The 21,814-nt window shown below is 44.6% G+C and overlaps 1 protein-coding gene across 1 annotated transcript in view; it reads left to right on the top strand.

Moving 5' to 3' along the window:
• LOC311233659 (ryanodine receptor 1-like) overlaps nt 1–21,814 on the top strand; it is a gene marked incomplete at both ends in the record, with an annotated part of 453,326 nt that overhangs the window by 314,231 nt on the left and 117,281 nt on the right. The window contains 10 exons of the mRNA XM_084320641.1: nt 156–223; nt 904–1,025; nt 1,160–1,209; nt 4,022–4,082; nt 5,130–5,256; nt 10,903–11,014; nt 17,367–17,448; nt 18,358–18,488; nt 19,076–19,396; nt 20,645–20,882. Of these exons, the coding sequence (XP_084176767.1) occupies nt 156–223; nt 904–1,025; nt 1,160–1,209; nt 4,022–4,082; nt 5,130–5,256; nt 10,903–11,014; nt 17,367–17,448; nt 18,358–18,488; nt 19,076–19,396; nt 20,645–20,882 (1,312 nt within the window). The remainder of the gene's footprint in view (nt 1–155; nt 224–903; nt 1,026–1,159; nt 1,210–4,021; nt 4,083–5,129; nt 5,257–10,902; nt 11,015–17,366; nt 17,449–18,357; nt 18,489–19,075; nt 19,397–20,644; nt 20,883–21,814) is intronic.

A 21,814-nucleotide genomic window follows, 5' to 3' on the forward strand; every position in this document is an offset into this window, starting at 1 on the left:
GTGATGTCACAACAGACATGTGATAGTCAACAACACCAATACCACTGTACATACGAGCGATGTCACAACAGACATGTGATAGTCAACACCAATACCACTGTACATACGAGCGATGTCACAACAGACATGTGAGTCAATATATATGTTTTTTACAGAGGCTGTGGTAAGCAGTGGACGAGTGGAGAAGTCCCCACATGAGCAGGAGATCAAATTCTTTGCCAAGGTGAGATTATTCTGTAACATCTGTCACAGTAGGGAAATCATTACAAAGTACATTGTAGTAAAATACCTGTGTTTTAATGTATTTTGTATTGTTTTTACACAATGAGGGGTTGTCTCTATGAGTGGTTTTCTCAATACTGAGATAGTGAAATACGTACATAGTGCAATTTCTGCAGTTCAGAACCCTCCCTGTTGAAACAAGCTATTCAGAATTGCAGCCACAATCCACGTAGTTAATGGAACACACCCACATTATGGGACATGTGCTTATATGTGCTCCAGAGCCAGACAAGAAGATAGATACCAATTTCCTCTCTGTGCGTTCAGTAGAAAGCTATCCGGCTGCAAGTTAGCACAAATGAATGGAAGCAGATACAGACCACTAGCCTATCTTAAAACTCCAGGAGAGGTGTTTTGTCCCAACAGCTAGGCTAGCTGGCTGAGTTTAGTAGTGATTGTCTTGTCCCCATTGGCCAATCATATTTCAAACCTCAGCCTAGTAGATTTTACCTGACCAATCCCAGTAAAGAGTGGCTTTACTCTATGTGGGTACAGAGGAGGGTAAATGGAGGAGATGTCACTACCATCCTATATTCAGACAACATCACGTCTCCACGATCCAGGCATCTAAAATCATCTTTGATCCTTCAACTATTGATAACATTTTGTATTTTGTCCCAGATCCTGCTTCCTCTGATCAACCAGTACTTCAAAAACCACTGCCTCTACTTCATGTCCACACCTGCCAAGGTCCTGGGTAGCGGTGGGCATTCATCCAACAAGGAGAAGGAGATGATCGCCAGGTTCACTTTTCTCCTTTTCTCATACTCTGTGTGATTCTTTGAGATTCGTTCTTCATGTTTACCTCTTCATTTGTTAACATTGTTCTCTTTATCTGCTCCTTTCCTTTCCTTTCTCCTTCTCGCCTCTCTCTCAGTATCTTCTGTAAAATGTCTGCTCTGGTGAGACACAGAGTCTCTCTCTTTGGTAAGAAGTCTGCAAAGCTTCTCCAAGCCAATCACAAGTTCATGACGCTTCGTGATTCCATCCTATAGGAAGTGTGCGTGGTCCACATTGCCCACGTGACTGGTTTATCAGTGCCGTTTGGCAAAAAAAAGCTTGTATCTCCAAAAGGCCTTGATTTCTCTGGAATTACGAGAATTAACTGACTTAATTATGAGTTTTTTTTTATTGACATCTGTGTCATTTCTAAGTGCTTCATTGGGATTTCAGTGGGTTCCATGGATTCCACGGGCATGAAATGTCCGCGCACAACACGGAAGTATAAGTCATAAAAAAGACATGCACATCCCAATACTCAATAGGATGTATGCTGGATCAAAGAAATACCTTCAGATAAGAACAAGTAGATCTGTGGAAGAGCTTTGATGCTCAAGACTTTACTCACTGCAGAATAAAACTCCTTCAATGGCCGCTTTTCGCTGTTCAGATCTACTCGTTCTTATCTTACAACACAGAGAACCAAGTCATATTTTAATTAGTGCTGTCAGGCGATTAAAAAAAATTATCTAATTAATTACAGGATTTGTAATTAATTAATCTAATTAATCGCATTCTAATCGCATAACCATTTTAGGCCTGATATTCTATATTCTATAATCATATTTCAAATTGCATGTGTCCGGATGGCAGAATTCAGTACTGTATCTACAAAACCTTCTGTTTAATCATCTTCCATTTATTCATTTGCTTAGATTTTTCAGGTCTGGTAAATTTTTCAGGTCTGGCCAATTTTAGCATGGTGTTATACACATTCAAAGATAAAAAAATAAAAATTTAATTGAATTGATATTCTCATTTGGTTCATTACAATTTACTCAAGCCTAGTAACATACACAGTATTTCTGACACTGGGAATACATTCCCTGAGATCCATAGATGTCCCTAGAATCAGATACCAAGAACATGCAAATGGACAATTTTTTTTAAAAGTCTGTAAATGTTTATTCTACGTTCTTATGTGATGAATGAGATAAAAAAAAAGATTTTTTTTTAAATATATATATATATATTTTTTTGAAATAGATCTTGAGTTCATTTTCATAACGCGATAATTTGCTGTGTAATTAATTAATCTAATTAACGCGATAAACTGACAGCCCTAATTTTCATTCATGGAAAAACATAACAAATTCCCCAAAATTGGGAGATACAATGTTTTTGCCCCAACGTACACATTATATTCCATACCCATGCATCCCATTTGAACACTTCAGTGAGTTTATTAAAAGCAGGTCTCTGGAAGCACTGTCTGGTTCCTGAGGAGAGGCATGTGACTCACTCTCCAACCAATGCACACATAGGCCCTAGGATACATTTTGATGTGAGTTCTAAAACTAATGTCAAAATTTTCGTTTTCAATAAAGTTGCTCTATATGCGCAGACAAAGACTATTTCTCTTTCAAAGAAGCTTCTCCTCTCCTCCCTGTGTTACCTGTATCTCACCCAACATAGACCTTACCTTTCTTTTAAACAAACCTTCCCTACCCTGACACACCTGTACTGATTTTGAGTTATCTATGCAACTGACATGGTCACAATCGCGGGGACAGATTTCCCATCCCATAATAATTGTGTCCCTCCCACTTCTCAAATGAAAGTTTAGCCCTTGATCCTGGCCCGTTCTATCATATCACTCCTAATGCTTATCTTACTGTCCTATCATATCACTCCTAATGCTTATCTTACTGTCCTATCATATCACTCCTAATGCTTATCTTACTGTCCTATCATATCACTCTACTGTCCTATCATAGCACTCATAATGCTTATCTTACTGTCCTATCATATCACTCCTAATGCTTATCTTACTGTCCTATCATACTTTAGCACTCCTAATGCTTATCTTACTGTCCTATCATGCTTTAGCACTCCTAATGCTTATCTTACTGTCCTATCATACTTTAGCACTCCTAATGCTTATCTTACTGTCCTATCATACTGTAGCACTCATAATGCTTATCTTACTGTCCTATCATACTGTAGCACTCCTAATGCTTATCTTACTGTCCTATCATACTGTAGCACTCCTAATGCTTATCTTACTGTCCTATCATACTGTAGCCCTCCTAATGCTTAGCTTACTGTCCTAGTGTCCTATCATACTGTAGCACTCCTAATGCTTATTTTACTGTCCTATCATATAATTTCTAATGCTTATCTTACTGTCCTATCATATCACTCTACTGTCCTATAGCATAGCACTCATAATGCTTATCTTACTGTCCTATCATAGCACTCCTAATGCTTATCTTACTGTCCTATCATATCACTCTACTGTCATATCATAGCACTCATAATGCTTATCTTACTGTCCTATCATAGCACTCATAATGCTTATCTTACTGTCCTATCATATCACTCTACTGTCCTATCATAGCACTCATAATGCTTATCGTACTGTCCTATCATAGCACTCCTAATGCTTATCTTACTGTCCTATCATATCACTCCTAATGCTTATCTTACTGTCCTATCATATCACTCTACTGTCCTATCATAGCACTCATAATGCTTATCTTACTGTCCTATCATAGCACTCCTAATGCTTATCTTACTGTCCTATCATATCACTCCTAATGCTTATCTTACTGTCTTATCATATCGCCCTTAATGCTACTGTAAGTCTGCTTATTTATTTATGTGATTGTGAACTATTTTCATTCTACACATAACTGTTGATCTGAAGTTCTGAACTGCAGTAAATCAGATGCTACACCTGCGCTACAAAACACACTGACCTGTGTATTCACAAGATCTTGTTATGTGGTCTTTGCAGGAACGGATGCTTCAGCCATTGTCAATTGTCTTCATATCCTGGCACGATCACTGGATGCAAGGTACAGTCCCAGATGATGGATCGCTCTGCTGTATTTGTTCATAGTCTGGCATAATATCTCTGTTTTATATATAATATCAGATGCTGCTTCCCCACATTTGACAAAACCTGGGTGAAAAACACTGTTGAGAGCACAAACATTTACACTGATTGGCATAAGCGGATCATATTGAGCTACCATCATGAAATCTTGTATATGTTTATCTTTCTTATAAAGACCTATATGCTTCTCTTAATGACACTTTCCAGGAGTTAGGACTTCTCCTGCATAATGGACATTTTAATTCATGTCACTGAATCCAAAGCTCCCATTTGTTATGGAAAACATAATATAATGAGTGCTGTCAGGCGATTACAAAAATTTATTTAATTAATTACAGGATTTGTAATTAATTAATCTAATTAATCGCATTTTATTTGCATAACCATTTTATGCCTGATATTCTATATTCTATAATCAGATTTCAAACTGCATGTGTCCGGATGGCAGAATTCAGTACTGTATCTACAAAACCTTCTGTTTAATCATCTTCCATTTATTCATTTGCTTAGATTTTTCAGGTCTGGTCAATTTGAGCATAGTGTTATTCACAGTTAAAGATTAAAAAAAATGTATTGATATTCTCATTTGGTTCATTACAATTTACTCAAGCCTAGTAACAGACACAGTATTTCTGACACTGGGAATACATTCCCTGAGATCCATAGATGTCCCTAGAATCAGATACCAAGAACATGCAAAAATGGACCATATAAAAAAAGTTTGTAAATGTGTATTCTACGTTCTTATGGAATGAATGAGATTAAAAAAAAATATATATATATTTGTTTGTAATACATTTTGAGTTAATTTTCATAACGCGATAATTTGCTGTGTAATTAATTAATCGAATTAACGCGATAAACTGACAGCCCTAAATATAATATATATACCGTATATATATATTTTTTTTCACCCAAAGCATCACATGGTTTTGAGACGATGTGAAACACGTTTGTCTTACCAGTTCTTCCTCTTATTTTCTTGCTGATGTTTGTGTATCATTAGGACAGTGATGAAGTCTGGACCTGAGATTGTGAAGGCAGGCCTGCGCTCGTTCTTTGAGAGCGCTGCCGATGACATCGAAAAGATGGTGGAGAATCTAAAACTGGGCAAAGTGTCAAAAGGCAACCAGGTGGGTGTTCACAGCTGACCTGGCAGGAATCCATTCACCTTATTCACCTCCCTGCTATCTTTATTGAGATCAATATGAATGTATTTAAATGTGCTGATCACTAATTCACTTCCATGTATTTCAAAACATTCTTGAGTCGGGTAATCGGGAGCTTGTAATTCCAACAGTGTCTTCTGGCTGTTGTTTTGACTCTGATAGTGTATTATGGCTGTTGTTTTGACTCTGATAGTGTATTATGGCTGTTGTTTTGACTCTGATAGTGTATTCTAACTGTTGTTTTAACTCTGATAGTGTATTCTAAACTGTTGTTTTGACTCTGATAGTGTATTCTGCCTGTTGTTTTGACTCTGATAGTGTATTCTGCCTGCTGATTTGACTACTTTGGTTCTTGAAGTGGGAAGTTTTAACATTGAAGTGAACAGGCACTTTCACATCCGTACCTCACATTTCATCAAACTTGACCAATATGGAGGTGAAGTGAATGAGGCTTGTGTTAATACACCCTTCATCACAGGAGAGGAGACCACAGGAGACCCAGCTCCTCCTCAGTTAACCACAAAACGAATGTCATGAGTAAACATCCTCAAAAGTGCACCAGGAGAAAACAGCAAGAAGCTTTAAAATAGTTTTACAATGGGATCACAGTTTTTCTTTAGTAGTTAATAATAATTGTATTCAGAAAATGAATTGAGCATGGCAAATAGCATGTAAAAATATCACACACAAAATAATTTACACAGTGAAATGTGCGGTCATTCAACAAAAACAAATGTATTGAAAAAAATAAAAGGTATTTTTTCTGGTCTAATGAAACCATAGGCTGAATTGAATTGATCATTTAATGTTTTGAATTGGACCTGTACAGATCCTTTCCCAGGTCAGTAATTGAACAAGGGGGTCATATGTGTTTAGATGCCTTAGATTCACGTTTCTACAGAGTGACATTCATCTATGTAATTGTTTTAAATTATTACCCCTGTTTGAATTTTTAGCAATTTTATTATTTTAAAAATATATATTTTTTTACTGTATTTTAAAATGTGCTCTTAATTATTCTAATTGTCTGATGTCTTTATATTTATGAACGCACTGTGACACTTGTGAATGTAACATCTCAACGGCACTGTAAATTTGTTTATACTCAGTGTATTATCGAGTATACCGTAATTTTCTGACTATAAGGCGCACACGGAATATAAGCCGCAGCAGCTAAATTGAATGATGTGTACATATATAAGCCTAGTGTTGCCACCTTTCACTAATAGAAATAAGGGACACCATTCATCAAGCGTGCGCGAAGCGCGTGCGAAAGAATTATTTGGGCGGTTTTTGGGCGAAAATGGGCGGATTTTGTAACTATTTTCTTTTTTACTTTATTTCGGTTTTAGGGTTAGGGTTAGGGTTATGTTATTTAATTATTTGGGGGAGCCAGCCCCCCAAACTCCTGAAATGCATAGAAAACAAACAGTCAGCACTGTTGTAGCTGAGGTTGTGTTTAACCGTGTGGTATACCTGTGTCACCTCAGCTGCAGTAACCTAGAGGGGAGGAGTGGGATGATACAATTTAAATGAAATGAAATTGAACAGTATGACTTTTATATTGTTGTCTGAACACTATTTATTTATGTTTAAGTATTTATTTAAGTATTTTTGCATTTATGTATTTATGAATTATATTATTTATGTATTTATTAACTGTTAATCCATTATTAAGAATTCCGTTTTCCAGATGAGCATAACAACATAAGAGTTTAAATGGGCACACAATTTAATTATATTGATTAATATAAATACATTTTTATTTATTAGACTTTAAAAACTCAACATTAATGAACAATCAACCATATTAGTCAACTGAAATAGCCTAGACTATGCCCACATCAGCAGCCAATATATAGGCTCCTGGCTGCCAGGGAAGGTAAATAGAAATACTGACATCTAGTTAAAAACACAACCGGATAAATAAGATGTAATATATCCCATACTGAATCAATCTCAGGAGATGTTTCAGTCATGAAGAACTGTGAAACCTGTGCTTGGGTCCTTTCTTTGCGTTCTTATATTTCGGGAATGTTGTTCTCCTGAGGCATGCTGTCTGATGTCAGTCAGTCCACCATGTGCCACAGCACACACACCTACATACTTTGCAGTTTGCTTTATAAACATCTCCACTGACGCTATCAAACCAGGGATTTGTTTCTTCCCACTCGAGTCTCTGTACTTCTGGAGCAACGTGAAAGCGCTAATTCTCATTGGTCGTGAGCTGCTGAGCGCACGCCCATCATAGCAGAGTTGCCAAGTCTGTTTATTTTCCGCAACTTTTGGACACAATTTAGCTTGTTTTTGGCTTGTTTTTGTAGGTCGATTGGCTGATTTCTCTCACAATACTGGCAACGCTGTCTGACTTGCGGACAGCGGAGCTCTCACATTCCCGACCTTAAAATACGGGACAAGGTGCGTCCCGTATCACTTCAATACGGAACGCGTCTTTTAGTTTCCAATTATGGGACGATTCCGTATTTTACGGGACGGGTGGCAACCCTATATAAACCGCACTGGACTATAAGAGATGGCTGTTTGAGGAAGCTCCCATTTATTAACATTTTTGTTTAAACAGTAACGGTAGCTAGGTACTAACACTAGCTCACAGAACGATAGCCACGCTAGTTATCCAGCCAGGTACTAACGCCAGCTCACAGAACGATAGCCACGCTAGTTAGCCAGCCAGGTACTAACGCCAGCTCACAGAACGATAGCCACGCTAGTTAGCCAGCCAGGTACTAATGCCAGCTCACAGAACGATAGCCACACTAGTTAGCCAGCCAGGTACCAACGCCAGGTCACAGAACGATAGCCACGCTAGTTAGCCAGCGCCAGCTAGGTACTAACGCCAGCTCACAGAACGATAACCACGCTAGTTAGCGCCAGCCAGGTACCAACGCCAGCTCACAGAACGATAGCCACGCTAGTTAGCGCTAGCCAGGTACCAACGCCAGCTCACAGAACGATAGCCACGCTAGTTAGCCAGCACCAGCTAGGTACTAACGCTAGCTCACAGAACGATAGCCACGCTAGTTAGCCAGCCAGGTACTAACGCCAGCTCACAGAACGATAGCCACGCTAGTTAGCCAGCCAGGTACCAACGCCAGGTCACAGAACGATAGCCACGCTAGTTAGCCAGCGCCAGCTAGGTACTAACGCCAGCTCACAGAACGATAGCCACGCTAGTTAGCGCCAGCCAGGTACCAACACCAGCTCACAGAACGATAGCCACGGTAGTTAGCCAGCCAGGTACTAACGCCAGCTCACAGAACGATAGCCACGCTAGTTAGGTACCAACGCCAGCTCACAGAACGATAGCCACGCTAGTTAGCCAGCGCCAGCTAGGTACTAACGCTAGCTCACAGAACGATAGCCACGCTAGTTAGCCAGCCAGGTACTAACTCCAGCTCACAGAACGATAGCCACGCTAGTTACCCAGCGCCAGCCAGGTACTAACGCCAGCTCACAGAACGATAGATAGCCACGCTAGTTAGCCAGCCAGGTACCAATGCTAGCTCACAGAACGATAGCCACGCTAGTTAGCCAGCCAGGTACCAACGCTAGCTCACAGAACGATAGCCACGCTAGTTAGCCAGCGCCAGCTAGGTACTAATGCTAGCTCACAGAACGATAGCCACGCTAGTTAGCCAGCCAGGTACCAACGCGAGCTCACAGAACGATAGCCAGTAGCCAGCACCTGCGAAATCGAATGCCAAACTGATGATATCAGGAGCCATCAGTAGCTAGATAACATTAGACAACGCCTCATGCATTAATAAACGAAAGTGAATAGTTCGTTGACTGGGTCATTTTGTTTAATGCTTCAGTTATGTTGAAAGAGGAGCTCTGAGCTGCTCATACACTCTTGCCGTAATGGTTTGTTGACGTGGGTCTGTGAGGGGGAGGAGGAGGGGCAAGGCGTGCACTGCTGCAGCAGATTTAGGAGTCTGATCTGATGGTCACAGAGCTGAGGGAGCGCGCCCAGTTAGCTGTAAAAATCCATAGATTAGCCGCACCGTTATATAAGCCGCAGGGTCGAAAAATGGGGGGAAAAGCTGCGGCTTATAGTCCGAAAATTACGGTAAATAAAGATTGAATCTACTGCTGTATGATAACTGTTGTGTTTTGTAGGCTATGGTTTTATATTTATTCAACGCCTGAACAAATGCCTCCCATTCTGACATAGCGTCTTGTACCATGTACTACCATTCTGACTCAGTACCATGTACTACCATTCTGACTCAGACCATGTACTACCATTCTGACTCAGTACCATGTACTACCATTCTGATTCAGTACCATGTACTACCATTCTGACCCAGTACCATGTACTACCATTCTGACTCAGTACCATGTACTACCATTCTGACTCAGTACCATGTACTACCATTCTGACTCAGTACCATGTACTAACATTCTGACCCAGTACCATGTAGTCTATTCTGACCCAGTACCATGTACTACCATTCCGACCCAGTACCATGTACTACCATTCCGACTCAGTACCATGTACTACCATTCTGACTCAGTACCATGTACTAACATTCTGACCCAGTACCATGTAGTCTATTCTGACCCAGTACCATGTACTACCATTCCGACCCAGTACCATGTACTACCATTCCGACTCAGTACCATGTACTACCATTCCGACTCAGTACCATGTACTACTATTCTGACTCAGTACCATGTACCATGTACTATCATTCTGACTCAGTGTCTTGTACTATGTACTACCATTCGGACTCAGTGTCCTGTACCATGTACTATCATTCTGACTCAGTGTCTTGTACTATGTACTATCATTCTGACTCAGTAGTATCATGTACTCTCATTCTGACTCAGTGTCTTGTATCATGTACTACCATTCTGACTCAGTGTCTTGTACCATTCTGACTCAGTGTCTTGTATCATGTTCTACCATTCGGACTCAGTGTCTTGTATCATGTACTACCATTCGGACTCAGTGTCTTGTATCATGTACTATCATTCTGACTCAGTGTCTTGTATCATTCTGACTCAGTGTCTTGTATCATTTTGACTCAGTGTCTTGTATCATTCTGACTCAGTGTCTTGTATCATTCCGACTCAGTGTCTTGTATCATTCTGACTCAGTGTCTTGTATCATTCTGACTCAGTGTCTTGTATCATTCGGACTCAGTGTCTTGTATCATTCTGACTCAGTGTCTTGTACCATTCTGACTCAGTGTCTTGTATCATTCTGACTCAGTGTCTTGTATCATTCTGACTCAGTGTCTTGTATCATTCCGACTCAGTGTCTTGTATCATTCTGACTCAGTGTCTTGTATCATTCTGACTCAGTGTCTTGTATCATTCGGACTCAGTGTCTTGTATCATTCTGACTCAGTGTCTTGTACCATTCTGACTCAGTGTCTTGTATCATTCTGACTCAGTGTCTTGTATCATTCTGACTCAGTGTCTTGTATCATTCTGACTCAGTGTCTTGTATCATTCTGACTCAGTGTCTTGTACCATTCTGACTCAGTGTCTTGTATCATTCTGACTCAGTGTCTTGTATCATTCTGACTCAGTGTCTTGTACCATTCTGACTCAGTGTCTTGTACCATGTCCTGTCATCTGCAGCAAGTGAAGGGCGTGTCCCAAAACATTAACTACACAACCATCGCCCTGCTGCCCGTTCTCACCTCCCTGTTTGACCACATCGCTCAGCACCAGTTTGGAGACGATGTCATGCGTAAGTCCAGTCAAAACATGTGTCAGTCATAATTTGTATTACATGGTGCATTATTATTACATTATTGTCTCTTGTGATGCACATACATATGCAGGTATTATTCAAGATGGTCATGTATTCCTTTTTTGAACTGGCATATGTAAATCTCTTATCTTCTCTCATGCACAACAGTTAATCAGTGATAAACTGATTAGAATAGAATAGAATATAACGATGTAGATGTAGATAACCTAGTTATATTAGTATTGGCTAAGCGTCCCGCTCTGAGCCTTACGAGATACTTCTATCTCCTGTGATACCTAATGTATCTCCCACGAACAAAAAACACATGCACCCCACCTGTATGGGGCCCCGCCCCTTATGGTGGTACCACCCATATAACCATGACTCTGGTCATGAAACACCCTTCCTCGCCAAAAACCCGTCCCAGGAAAAGACCCCTCAAGAGGGAACTCAGGGCGCGCAGAGCGGGACGCTTAGCCAATACTAATATAACTAGGTTATCTACATAACCTATCGTTATATTTCGTATTGCATCGCGTCCCGCTCTGAGCCTTACGAGATAATGGGGAAGAGCGGGCGCAAGACCCGACAGATGTACCCCCTGAGGACCCGTAAGCCCACATCAAGGGGTGCGGGGAGCCCTGTCACCCCATCCTTCCTAACGAAGGGGGGGCGCAGTCAACTCCACCTGAATGCGAACAAGAGGGAGCCAGAACCCCTTGAACACACCGTACAGGCGGAACCACGTGTGACTCAACACACTGCGGCCCATACCCATACACTCCTGCTACCCGACCAAAGGACGGGAAGCAGGAAAGGCCACAGACCCCAGAACCGCCTGGGAGACAGAACCCCCGGTCATGTCCATGAGGTAAAACCTTACAAAGGGGCCCGGTGAGGACCATGAAGCTGCAGCACAGATGTCCTCCACCGAGGCCCCACCCAGGAGAGCGGCAGAGGCAGCCACCCCACGAGTGGAGTGCGCCCTGACGCCCCCAGGGGGATCCTGCCCAGCCAACGTGTAGCAGAGGGCAATACCCTCGCACAACCAATGGGACAGGCGCTGCTTCGACAGTGCCTTACCAGCACGAGCCCCACCGTAACAGACAAAAAGCTGGTCGGTAACCCTGAAGTCCTGAGTACGGCTGAGGTAAAACCCCAAAGCACGGACTGGACATGACAGGTGAAGGCCCGCATCTAACTCACTAGTGTGAGGAGGAGGACGAAAAGCCTGAACCACAATATCCCGGGAGCGGAAGGAACTCCGGATATTCTTAGGCACGAAAGCAGGATTAGGTCGCAGAGTGGCACCGCAATCGGTCCGAAAAGACAGGCACTCTGGACGTACCGAGAGAGCACAGAGCTCACCCGCGCGTTTAGCGGAAGTGACAGCCAGTAGGAACGCGGTCTTGAAAGACAGCCGTCCCAACGGCGCCTGCTCGAGCGGCTCAAACGGGGCCAAGGACAACCGACCGAGGACCAATTGAAGATCCCAAGTCGGAGCCAAGGAGCGTTGCACCGGCTTAACGCGTCGAGCGCCAAGCAGGAAACGCTTCACAAGAGGGTGGCTGAACAAAACAGTCCCCTCAAAACCCTCATGACAGGAGGATATAGCTGCCGCATATACCCTCACTGTCGAAGCCGACAGCCTACCAAGAAGAGACTGGAGATAACCCAGAACAGCATCCAGGGGGCAGGAGACTGGGTCCCAGCCCCCCCCCCTTACACCATTCTTGGAACGCACGCCACCTGCCCGCGTAAACCGCGACAGTGGAGGGAGCATGCGCACACCGGATGGTATCAACCACTGCGGGATCCATCCTCTCCAGACTCACCCTCCCACCAGCCACACCACCAGGCGTTGACCCAACACCGGAGGCTGGACAAGCACTCCGTTGTGCTGCGAGAGGGCCGTCGCTGACCACGGAATGACCCAAGGAGGAGCGACCAGAAGCTGGATTAAGACCGGGAACCACACTGACGTGCCCCGGTCCGGCGCGACCAGGATCACCGTCCTGCGCTCCCTCCGTATCCGCTCCAACAGCTGACTCAACAGCTGTACAGGAGGGAAGGCGTACAGAAGACCGGGCGGCCACGGAAAGGTCGAGAAGGCATCCACCCCCAAGGGGGGATGATCCGCTCGACTGAGCGAGAACCACAAGGGGCACTTGTGAGAACGTCGGCACGCAAACAGATCTACCGAGGCCTCCCCGAACCGATCCCAGATCTGTCTGACTATGTCGGGGCGGAGTTCCCACTCGTCGCGACGAGGACCGCCCCGAGACATTATATCCGCCGCCACATTTTCCGTACCAGGAACGTGGAGCGCCCGCAGACTGCGCAGCCTGCGGGATGCCCATAGCAACAGTTTGCGCGCCACCCGGAGCAGGCGGGCGGAACGAGTCCCACCCTGCCTGTTGATATACGCCGCCGCCGTCACATTGTCCGTCCTGATCAAAACGTGTTCGCCTACCACCAGGTGGCCGAGCCGTTTGAGGACCAGGAGGACCGCCTTCAACTCCAACACATTGATATGCAGGACAGCTGGGTCGGCATGACCCGTCCAGCTGCCCCCCACTGCGTGGGTCCGAAACGCCCCTCCCCAACCTGTGAGAGAGGCGTCGGTGAAAACCGTGACGTGGGAGCCACTGCTGCCCATGGGGACCCCAGCGGAGAGGATACCCAGCCTCCCCCAGTGGGCGAGATCCCCCCATATCGACAAAGGAACCGTCAACCGTCTCCCTTTGCCCCACACCGGATCTATTCTCAAAGAGAGAAACCACCTCTGTATCCGCCTCATAAAGAGGAGGTCAAGAGGAACCACCGTGTGGGCCGCCGACATAAGGCCCAGCAGACGCATCACCTGCAGCGCCGTAACCGTCCCTCCCAGACGGAAACCCCCGAGCGCGTGACGGAGATCCCCCCGACGCTGCTCCGAGAGGGTCGCAAGCATGGGCTTCGACCTCAATGTCAAGCCCAAGTACTCCACCTGTTGACTGGGAAGAGGGGTACTCTTCTTCCAATTCACAGCAAAACCCAGGCTGGTGAGGAATTCCACCACCAGTCGAGTATGAGACCTGGCAACCTCCTCTGAACGGCTGAGGAGCAGAATGTCGTCGAGATAGAACAGAACTCGTATCCCCCGACGACGTAAAGGCCCCAGAGCAGCCGCCACGCACTTGGTGAATGTGCGGGGAGCCAGAGAATAACCGAACGGCATTCTGTGGTACTCGTACGCTACGCCCTGAAACAGGAACCGTAGGAACTTCCTGTGAGGAGGGAAAATGGGTATGTGAAAATACGCATCCTTCAGGTCTATGGAGGTGAACCAGTCCCCCCTCCTGACAGCAAGCAGAAGGAGTCGGACGGTCAACATCCTGAACGGTCTCACTACAATCAACCGATTGAACATGGACAGATTCAGTATAGGTCTGACCCCCCCAGTTTTCTTGGGCACCAGAAAATAACGGGAGTAGACGCCTGACATTGCGTCCTCTCTCGGGACCACAACGACGGCCTGCTTCGCCAACAGAGATTGAATCTCGTCGGCCAGGGCTGTCACCGCGCCCGACCCTAACAATAGGGTCGGCACCAAACCTGAGAACGGAGGATGGGGCCGCGCAAACTGCAAAACCAGCCCCGCCTCTAACGTTCTCCTCATCCACCGATTCAAGGGACATTCCCGTCGCCATATGTGAATATAATCCCACAGCGCCCCCGCCGTCAACTGACGCTGGGCCGCAAGGAACAGCAGATAATTGGCCCGGTCCCCCCCGTCGTGCAAAGCACCCAAGGGGGGACCCCGACAGAAAGGGCCGGTTTGATACGGGAGGAGCGGTCATCAAACTTGTGGACACACACTCACCCCCTGAACACCCCTCCAGCACACGCTGAGGAGCCGTTCCGCAGCCAGACACGCAAGGCCTGAGGACCCCATGGGCTCCTACACGCCGAAGCCCTGCAGTGATATTGCTACCACTCAAATCACGCCAGCCTCTCCTTTGCAGACCACTGCCGGTTTGACGGGAGTGGGAGGCAACAGCGCGATACCCCGCCTGGCGAGGGCGAAGCCGGGGTAACCCCTGCTGAGCATTCAACAGAAGAGGCACCAAGTCCCCCTGCTGACCACTGGAGCTAGTGGCAGCTGTAACACCAGGTTCCACCCACCCACAACCTGCGGTGTAGGAACCACGCGACGACGGAACATTCTCACGGACAGACCCAGGCTCAGCCATCAACTGGGTGTCAGCCCCTGTCTCCATGAGAAGTGAAGAATGGGGCCGCATACGCTTCAAAGAAGGTTCGCGGCCCGCAGCCAAAGGAGAACGCTCAGAGCCCCGCTTCTGGGGATACCAGAGAGAGGATTGAACGGGGAGCGGGCTGCTCGCGGCAAAATGACGACGGGGTGGTTTACCAACCCCGAAATCACCCAAAATGGCCGATCCCTCGGCCGCCAAGACTGTCGGCCTTGCGAAACCCTGTCGATTCTCCAACCAGGGCACCACTGGCGGGGGAAACATGGCCGCCTGTCGAGGATCTCGCCACAGTCGTTGACGAGACCGTGCTCCCACCCCTGGCTGCACAGCGTGAGGCGGTGTAGGACCCGAATCAAAAACCGCCTGCGCCTCCACAGAACGCCCAAAAAGACTATCTGTGGAAAAAGGAGTCGTGAGGAGAGAAAACCTATCCTCTTCCCCAAGAGGAGACTGCTCCAACCAAAGATGCCTAACAACCAAAGTCGATAGCATCCGAATCCTCCCCGCAGTTATAGCTTGCGACTGAGTCAAGATCTCTATAACACCACAAACATGAATCACGTTCATAGTGTCGGTTGGACCCAAAGACCTACAACCCGACGCCATCTTGGATAGGAAAGTAGCCAGCTGAGCCACAACACTGGCCGCCGCTAAATGCCATCCTGCAGCAGTATACCACTCATTCGTCCATACTGCCACCCTCCGAGCCGACATGCTATCAAGCAACGGCCGGGCGGAACGTCGTTCATCCCCGCCTGGGCACAAAAAAGAAGCTACCTGGCTACTTAGCCAAGGTACCCCCGGGCTGCACCCCGTCGTCAGCCCCTTCACCCGCAAAAAAGGTAAATAGAGCTCAGCGAACCCCCCCACACCCACCACCGACTGACCTTCATCAATGAAGGTGGCAAGAGGAGGGAAAAGCGGAATCCCGCGGCGGGGATTATTAGACATTCCAGCGTCAACATCAGCGTTAGCAGAAGAAGCAGCAGTAGCATTAGCATTAGCAGTAGCATTAGCATTAGCGTCAACAGCATGTTCCAGGATCGCCAAGACATCGCCCACTACAGTGGAACGATCGCCAAGCCGCCCCGGCCCTGGTGCCGAAACATACTCCACAGCACGACCAACACCGACATTGACGCCTACTGACACAGACCTCACCTTTGTACAAGCCGACCCGTTAGCCAAACCTTGTACGCTGCCCCTCGGTCCGTCGCCATCAGCCGAGGAACCACCAGCATAGGTCTCATGTGTCGCCGAAACAAGCTCCAGAGAATCCAGGGAAAAACAACTCTCCGGTAAGCCCTCAACATTATTAATCTTCCTTAATCTTTTCATTCCGCTAGCTCGTATGGTGCACGCATCCAATACGCTGGGACGAAAATAGAGGAAGGGTGTTTCATGACCAGAGTCATGGTTATATGGGTGGTACCACCATAAGGGGCGGGGCCCCATACAGGTGGGGTGCATGTGTTTTTTGTTCGTGGGAGATACATTAGGTATCACAGGAGATAGAAGTATCTCGTAAGGCTCAGAGCGGGACGCGATGCAATACGAAATATAACTACTTTATTGATCCCAGGGAAATTCAGCACTACAGATCGTTCACAATAAACATTTAGGTACTCAAAAATCTTAAATAAGAATAAAAATACTAGAAAAAATATTATATACAATTATGAGAGACCTGGATAATGATGGCTTGTAAAATGCCAATATTCAAATCATGAGATTATATTTAGGCAAGGCAAGTTTATTTATATATCAGATTTCATACACAGAGGCAATTCACAGTGCTTTAAAATAAATAAAGAGAAACACAAGGAGATTATAAAAAAATATTAATAAGAATAAAAGTCAATGTGTGACTTCAAGTGCAGCTATCAGTGGGCTGGACTCACAATAATTAGAATAGAATCTCAAGATGTCATGTTAATAATAATTATGTGTTTGTTGCCTACAGTGGATGATCTCCAGATGTCATGTTAATAATAATAATGTGTTTGTTGCATACAGTGGATGATCTCCAGATGTCATGTTAATAATAATAATAATAATAATAATAATAATAATAATGTGTTTGTTGCCTACAGTGGATGATCTCCAGATGTCATGTTATCGCATCATGTGCAGCATCTACTCGCTTGGCACTGTGAAGAATCCACACGTGGAGAGGTGAGTCTGGACCTGTGGGCCTAATTGAACATTTTACTGTTTGTAAACAGTGGGGTTTTTGGGGTGTGCACACAATTCTTATATCTTTTTCCATACTGAAAGAATATCTTTTGTATATTAGTATGTTGAAAGTATATTTCTACCCATATGTAGCCTACCTTTCTAAGAAAATACTTTTTGGTACTTCTTATGTGCTTTCATGTACTGTACTAATTCAAAGCACATGTTTACAGGGTTCGCACAAGGTCCTTGAAGTGCTTAAAGTGCTTGATTTTTTCCAAAAAAAATCAAGGCCTGGGATTCCTTGAAAACAACCAATTTTTTAACGAGGTGCTTAAAAAAGTCCTTGGAATTCAAATCAACCATTCGCATTGAACGTTTTGTTCATCCATGATAAAATGGTTCTGAATCAAGAAATAAATTTTTTTAATCTAAAGTGTAACTAATTGTCGGAAATTGATTTTAATCCATAAATATTGGATCAGATATTTTTTTCAATAAAAAACTGCATTTAAAAGTGATTGTATCCTTTTAAATGCCATTTTTTTAAATGAAAAATAGTACTTGGGGAAAGTACTTGAAAGTCCTTGAATTTCATTTAGCAATGCCTGTGGGAACCCTGTGTTTGGTATAATACTTATCAATATGCTGTAAATGTAATCTAAATACACACAAAAATTATAATAATAATAAAATGGCGATGTCGTACTTTATTCGGAGTGTACTATTTTGGTAAGCAAAAGTAACCAGAACCACATCAAAACTATAATTTAATCTTCAGTACAACTTTTAACACTAAGTACAACTTAAGTGGTTTCAATTGAATACAACTTTCTGAATACATAAAAAGTATATAAAGTATACTCCCAGAAAATATACTTCTGTGAAAAGTGTCTTTTCCTTCTCCAGACAGAGGCCGGCTCTCGGAGAGTGTCTGGCTCACCTGGCTGCTGCCATGCCTGTAGCCTACATGGAACCCCATTTGAACGAGTACAATGCTTTTTCAGTTTACACCACCAAGACACCCAGGGAGCGAGCCAGTGAGTCTCCACTCTCATCCCTTCTGTTCTGTTGGGAATCATTTTTCAACCAGAGGGGTCCATTTGTTGGTTGAGACTATTGACATGTCTTTGCCAGATTAGTAATTTATGACAAGATGTTTAGGCTATAACACATTCGCACATTCAGAAGAAGTTGAAATATAAGGAATATCGCATTGTTTGTTTTAGTCATACATTTTCTTCATTCAAGTTTTGTAGCACTCTCTTCTAAACTTATATAACACTGTAGTTAACTACTCTGTCTCCCTCTGAACTTATATAATATAGTTAACTACTCTGTCTCCCTCTGAATTTATATAATACTGTAGTTAACTACTCTGTCTCCCTCTGAACTTATAAAATACTGTAGTTAACTACTCTGTCTCTGAACTTATAAAATACTGTAGTTAACTACTCTGTCTCTGAACTTATAAAATACTGTAGTTAACTACTCTGTCTCCCTCTAAACTGTCTCATCAAAGGAAAAACTAGATGACTGACCACTTTCCATTTTAGGGAAGAAAATAAATAACATCTGCCCAATGTTTTGCTCCTAAACATGGTTGTGTTCTCTCTCTGTCCTAAAGTCCTGGGCCTTCCTAACGAGGTCCAGGAGCTGTGTCCTGACATCCCAGAGCTGGACGTCCTGCTAAAGGAGATCGGGGACTTGGCAGAGTCCGGGGCCAGATACACGGAGATGCCCCACGTGATAGAGATCACCCTGCCCATGCTGTGTAACTACCTGCCCCGCTGGTGGGAGCGGGGCTCAGAGAACCACCCTGAGCTGGAGGGCCAGCTGTGCACCGACGTCACCTCGGAACACCTCAACCAGCTGCTGGGAAGCATCATGAAGATCGTGGTGAACAACCTGGGTATCGACGAGGCGTCCTGGATGAAGAGGCTGGCCGGTGAGAGCTGCCTTTAAACTCTTAATTTCGTTAATTTTGTTTTCATTTAATTTAGTCGAGTTCAATTTGAATTCATTTGACTTGATTTTGAGGCGTATCTATCGCAATGGATATTCGAAAACTGGCCCCGGGAAAATTTCCAATCCCTCCCACCCACCCAACCCCCTCCAATGTACAGTTTCTTCCCCCTCGAATGTATATATATTATTTTATCTCTTTCTCATAAACAGTACTGTATATTTGTATATCTTGTATGTCATAAATGTCAGGATGAAACAGTACTGTATACTGTATGTCATGTACTGTATGTCAGATTCAGATTCCTTTAATGAGCCATATGTGTAAACACATTGGTAATTGTTACGGCAATTACAGTATATCCATTTTTACATACAGTAGATATTTTTTCCACATAACAAAGCAACAACAGACACAGGACAAAGACAGTGCAGTGAAGGATTAATAATTTGAATAAATATATATATATATATATAAAGTGTATACAGTGTAAAGTAAATAAATAAATGTCTTTATTAATTGAAAATGGGGGACCTTGATGTAAACGAGACGAAAGTATTTTTCTGGTCTGCATCCCCTTAACAATTGTTTGTATTGAGCCATGCTGTTGTACCCATTCTGCAATCTGTTAATAAAGTTTTCAATCAATCAATCAAATTTAAGGAGTTTTGATGAGTGTTCCCTGCACATACCCACAGCTAAAACCCTTAAGTGGATAAGTGTAAGTGTAACACAAAGAGCTTCACATTGTAACTCGTCTTCTCCCCCACCAATGTGTGGCAGCTAACCTTAGGTGAAGTAGACCACAGCTGCCACACACGCACGCACGCACGCACGCACGCACGCACGCACGCACGCACGCACGCGCACACACACACACACACACACACACACCCTGGCTGAGAGGCTCACGAGACAAGGATTCAGTTTTACTAGAGTTCTTTTTGTATGGGTTTACATGTGACTGGGGAAAGAATGGGATTGGAAATCCCAGTATACTGTCCAGATGATGTGTGACATTGTTCTTCCTCAGATGATGTGTGACATTGTTCTTCCTCAGATGATGTGTGACATCGTTCTTCCTCAGATGATGTGTGACATTGTTCTTCCTCAGATGATGTGTGACATCGTTCTTCCTCAGATGATGTGTGACATTGTTCTTCCTCAGATGATGTGTGACATCGTTCTTCCTCAGATGACGTGTGACATTGATCTTCCTCTTCCTCCCAGTGTTCTCCCAGCCTATTGTAAGCCGGGCGAAGCCGGAGATGCTCAAGTCCCATTTCATCCCAACCATGGAGAAGCTGAAGAAGAGGACGGGGAAAGTGGTGGCCGAGGAGGACCACCTCCGCATGGAGGGGAAGTCTGAAGACGAGGAGGACGGGACCATACGGGACGAGTTCGCTGTGCTCTGCAGGGACCTGTACGCCCTCTACCCGCTGCTCATCCGCTACGTGGACAACAACAGGTAGATGGACACCATGGGTCATGGGACCATCTTTTTTTTTTTATCCACTTTTTCTATATTTTCTCCCATCCCAATTTCGTATCATCCAATTCAACCCTCCCCTGTCACGGACGCTGTTTCTTGCCTCCCACAAGCCGGCTGCAATGTGGACTAAGTCATACATAGCACAAGTCCCCTCCGGTACTTGAGGTAACAGCAGTCGCATCTTTTCACCTGCGCAGCTCGATCTCTCAGTGGCGAGGAGTAACGCGTGGGAGGCTCACGCTGCCCCCGACACTTCCTGATTCTACTGCGCAGGCGCACCAACCGACCTGTAGGAGTCGCTGTCCACAACGCCCGATCCCCACCCATCAGTTTCCCACCCCCTAATACGGCCAATGTGTATTAGTACGGACGACCAGCTAAACTGAAAGCAAATGTGGAGCGCTGGGCTCGAACTGACGAGCCCAGCGTCTCCAGCATTTCGTGGCGAGCGCCTTGCCCACTACGCCACGTAGCCGCCCGGGACCATCTTTTTAGGGTTAGGGCTAGATCACCATATCGGTCCATATTAGAAGATCACCATATCGGTCCATATTAGAAGATCACCATATCGGTCCATATTAGAAGATCACCATATCGGTCCATATTAGAAGATCACCATATCGGTCCATATTAGAAGAGCACCTTATTGATCCATATTAGAAGTCCTAGCATAAGGCGGTGAAGAACCAGACACTGGAGTGTGGACCAGTATTCCAGTGCAACATAGATGAGATATACTGTAGGATAGTAGAGCTTTATAAATGTACAGATACCAATGACGTCTGTCAGTTAGTGAAGACCAACTGACATTGTCATACAAAATATAGTGGTGAGTGTTATAATGTCATGCAACGTTTGCATTTGTGTACCTCATTGTCTGCATTTTTGTACCTAATTGTCTACAGTTT

This window comes from Notolepis coatsorum (assembly GCF_963971535.1).
Source record: "Notolepis coatsorum genome assembly, chromosome: 8".
In the NCBI taxonomy this organism is placed as follows: domain Eukaryota; kingdom Metazoa; phylum Chordata; class Actinopteri; order Aulopiformes; family Paralepididae; genus Notolepis; species Notolepis coatsorum.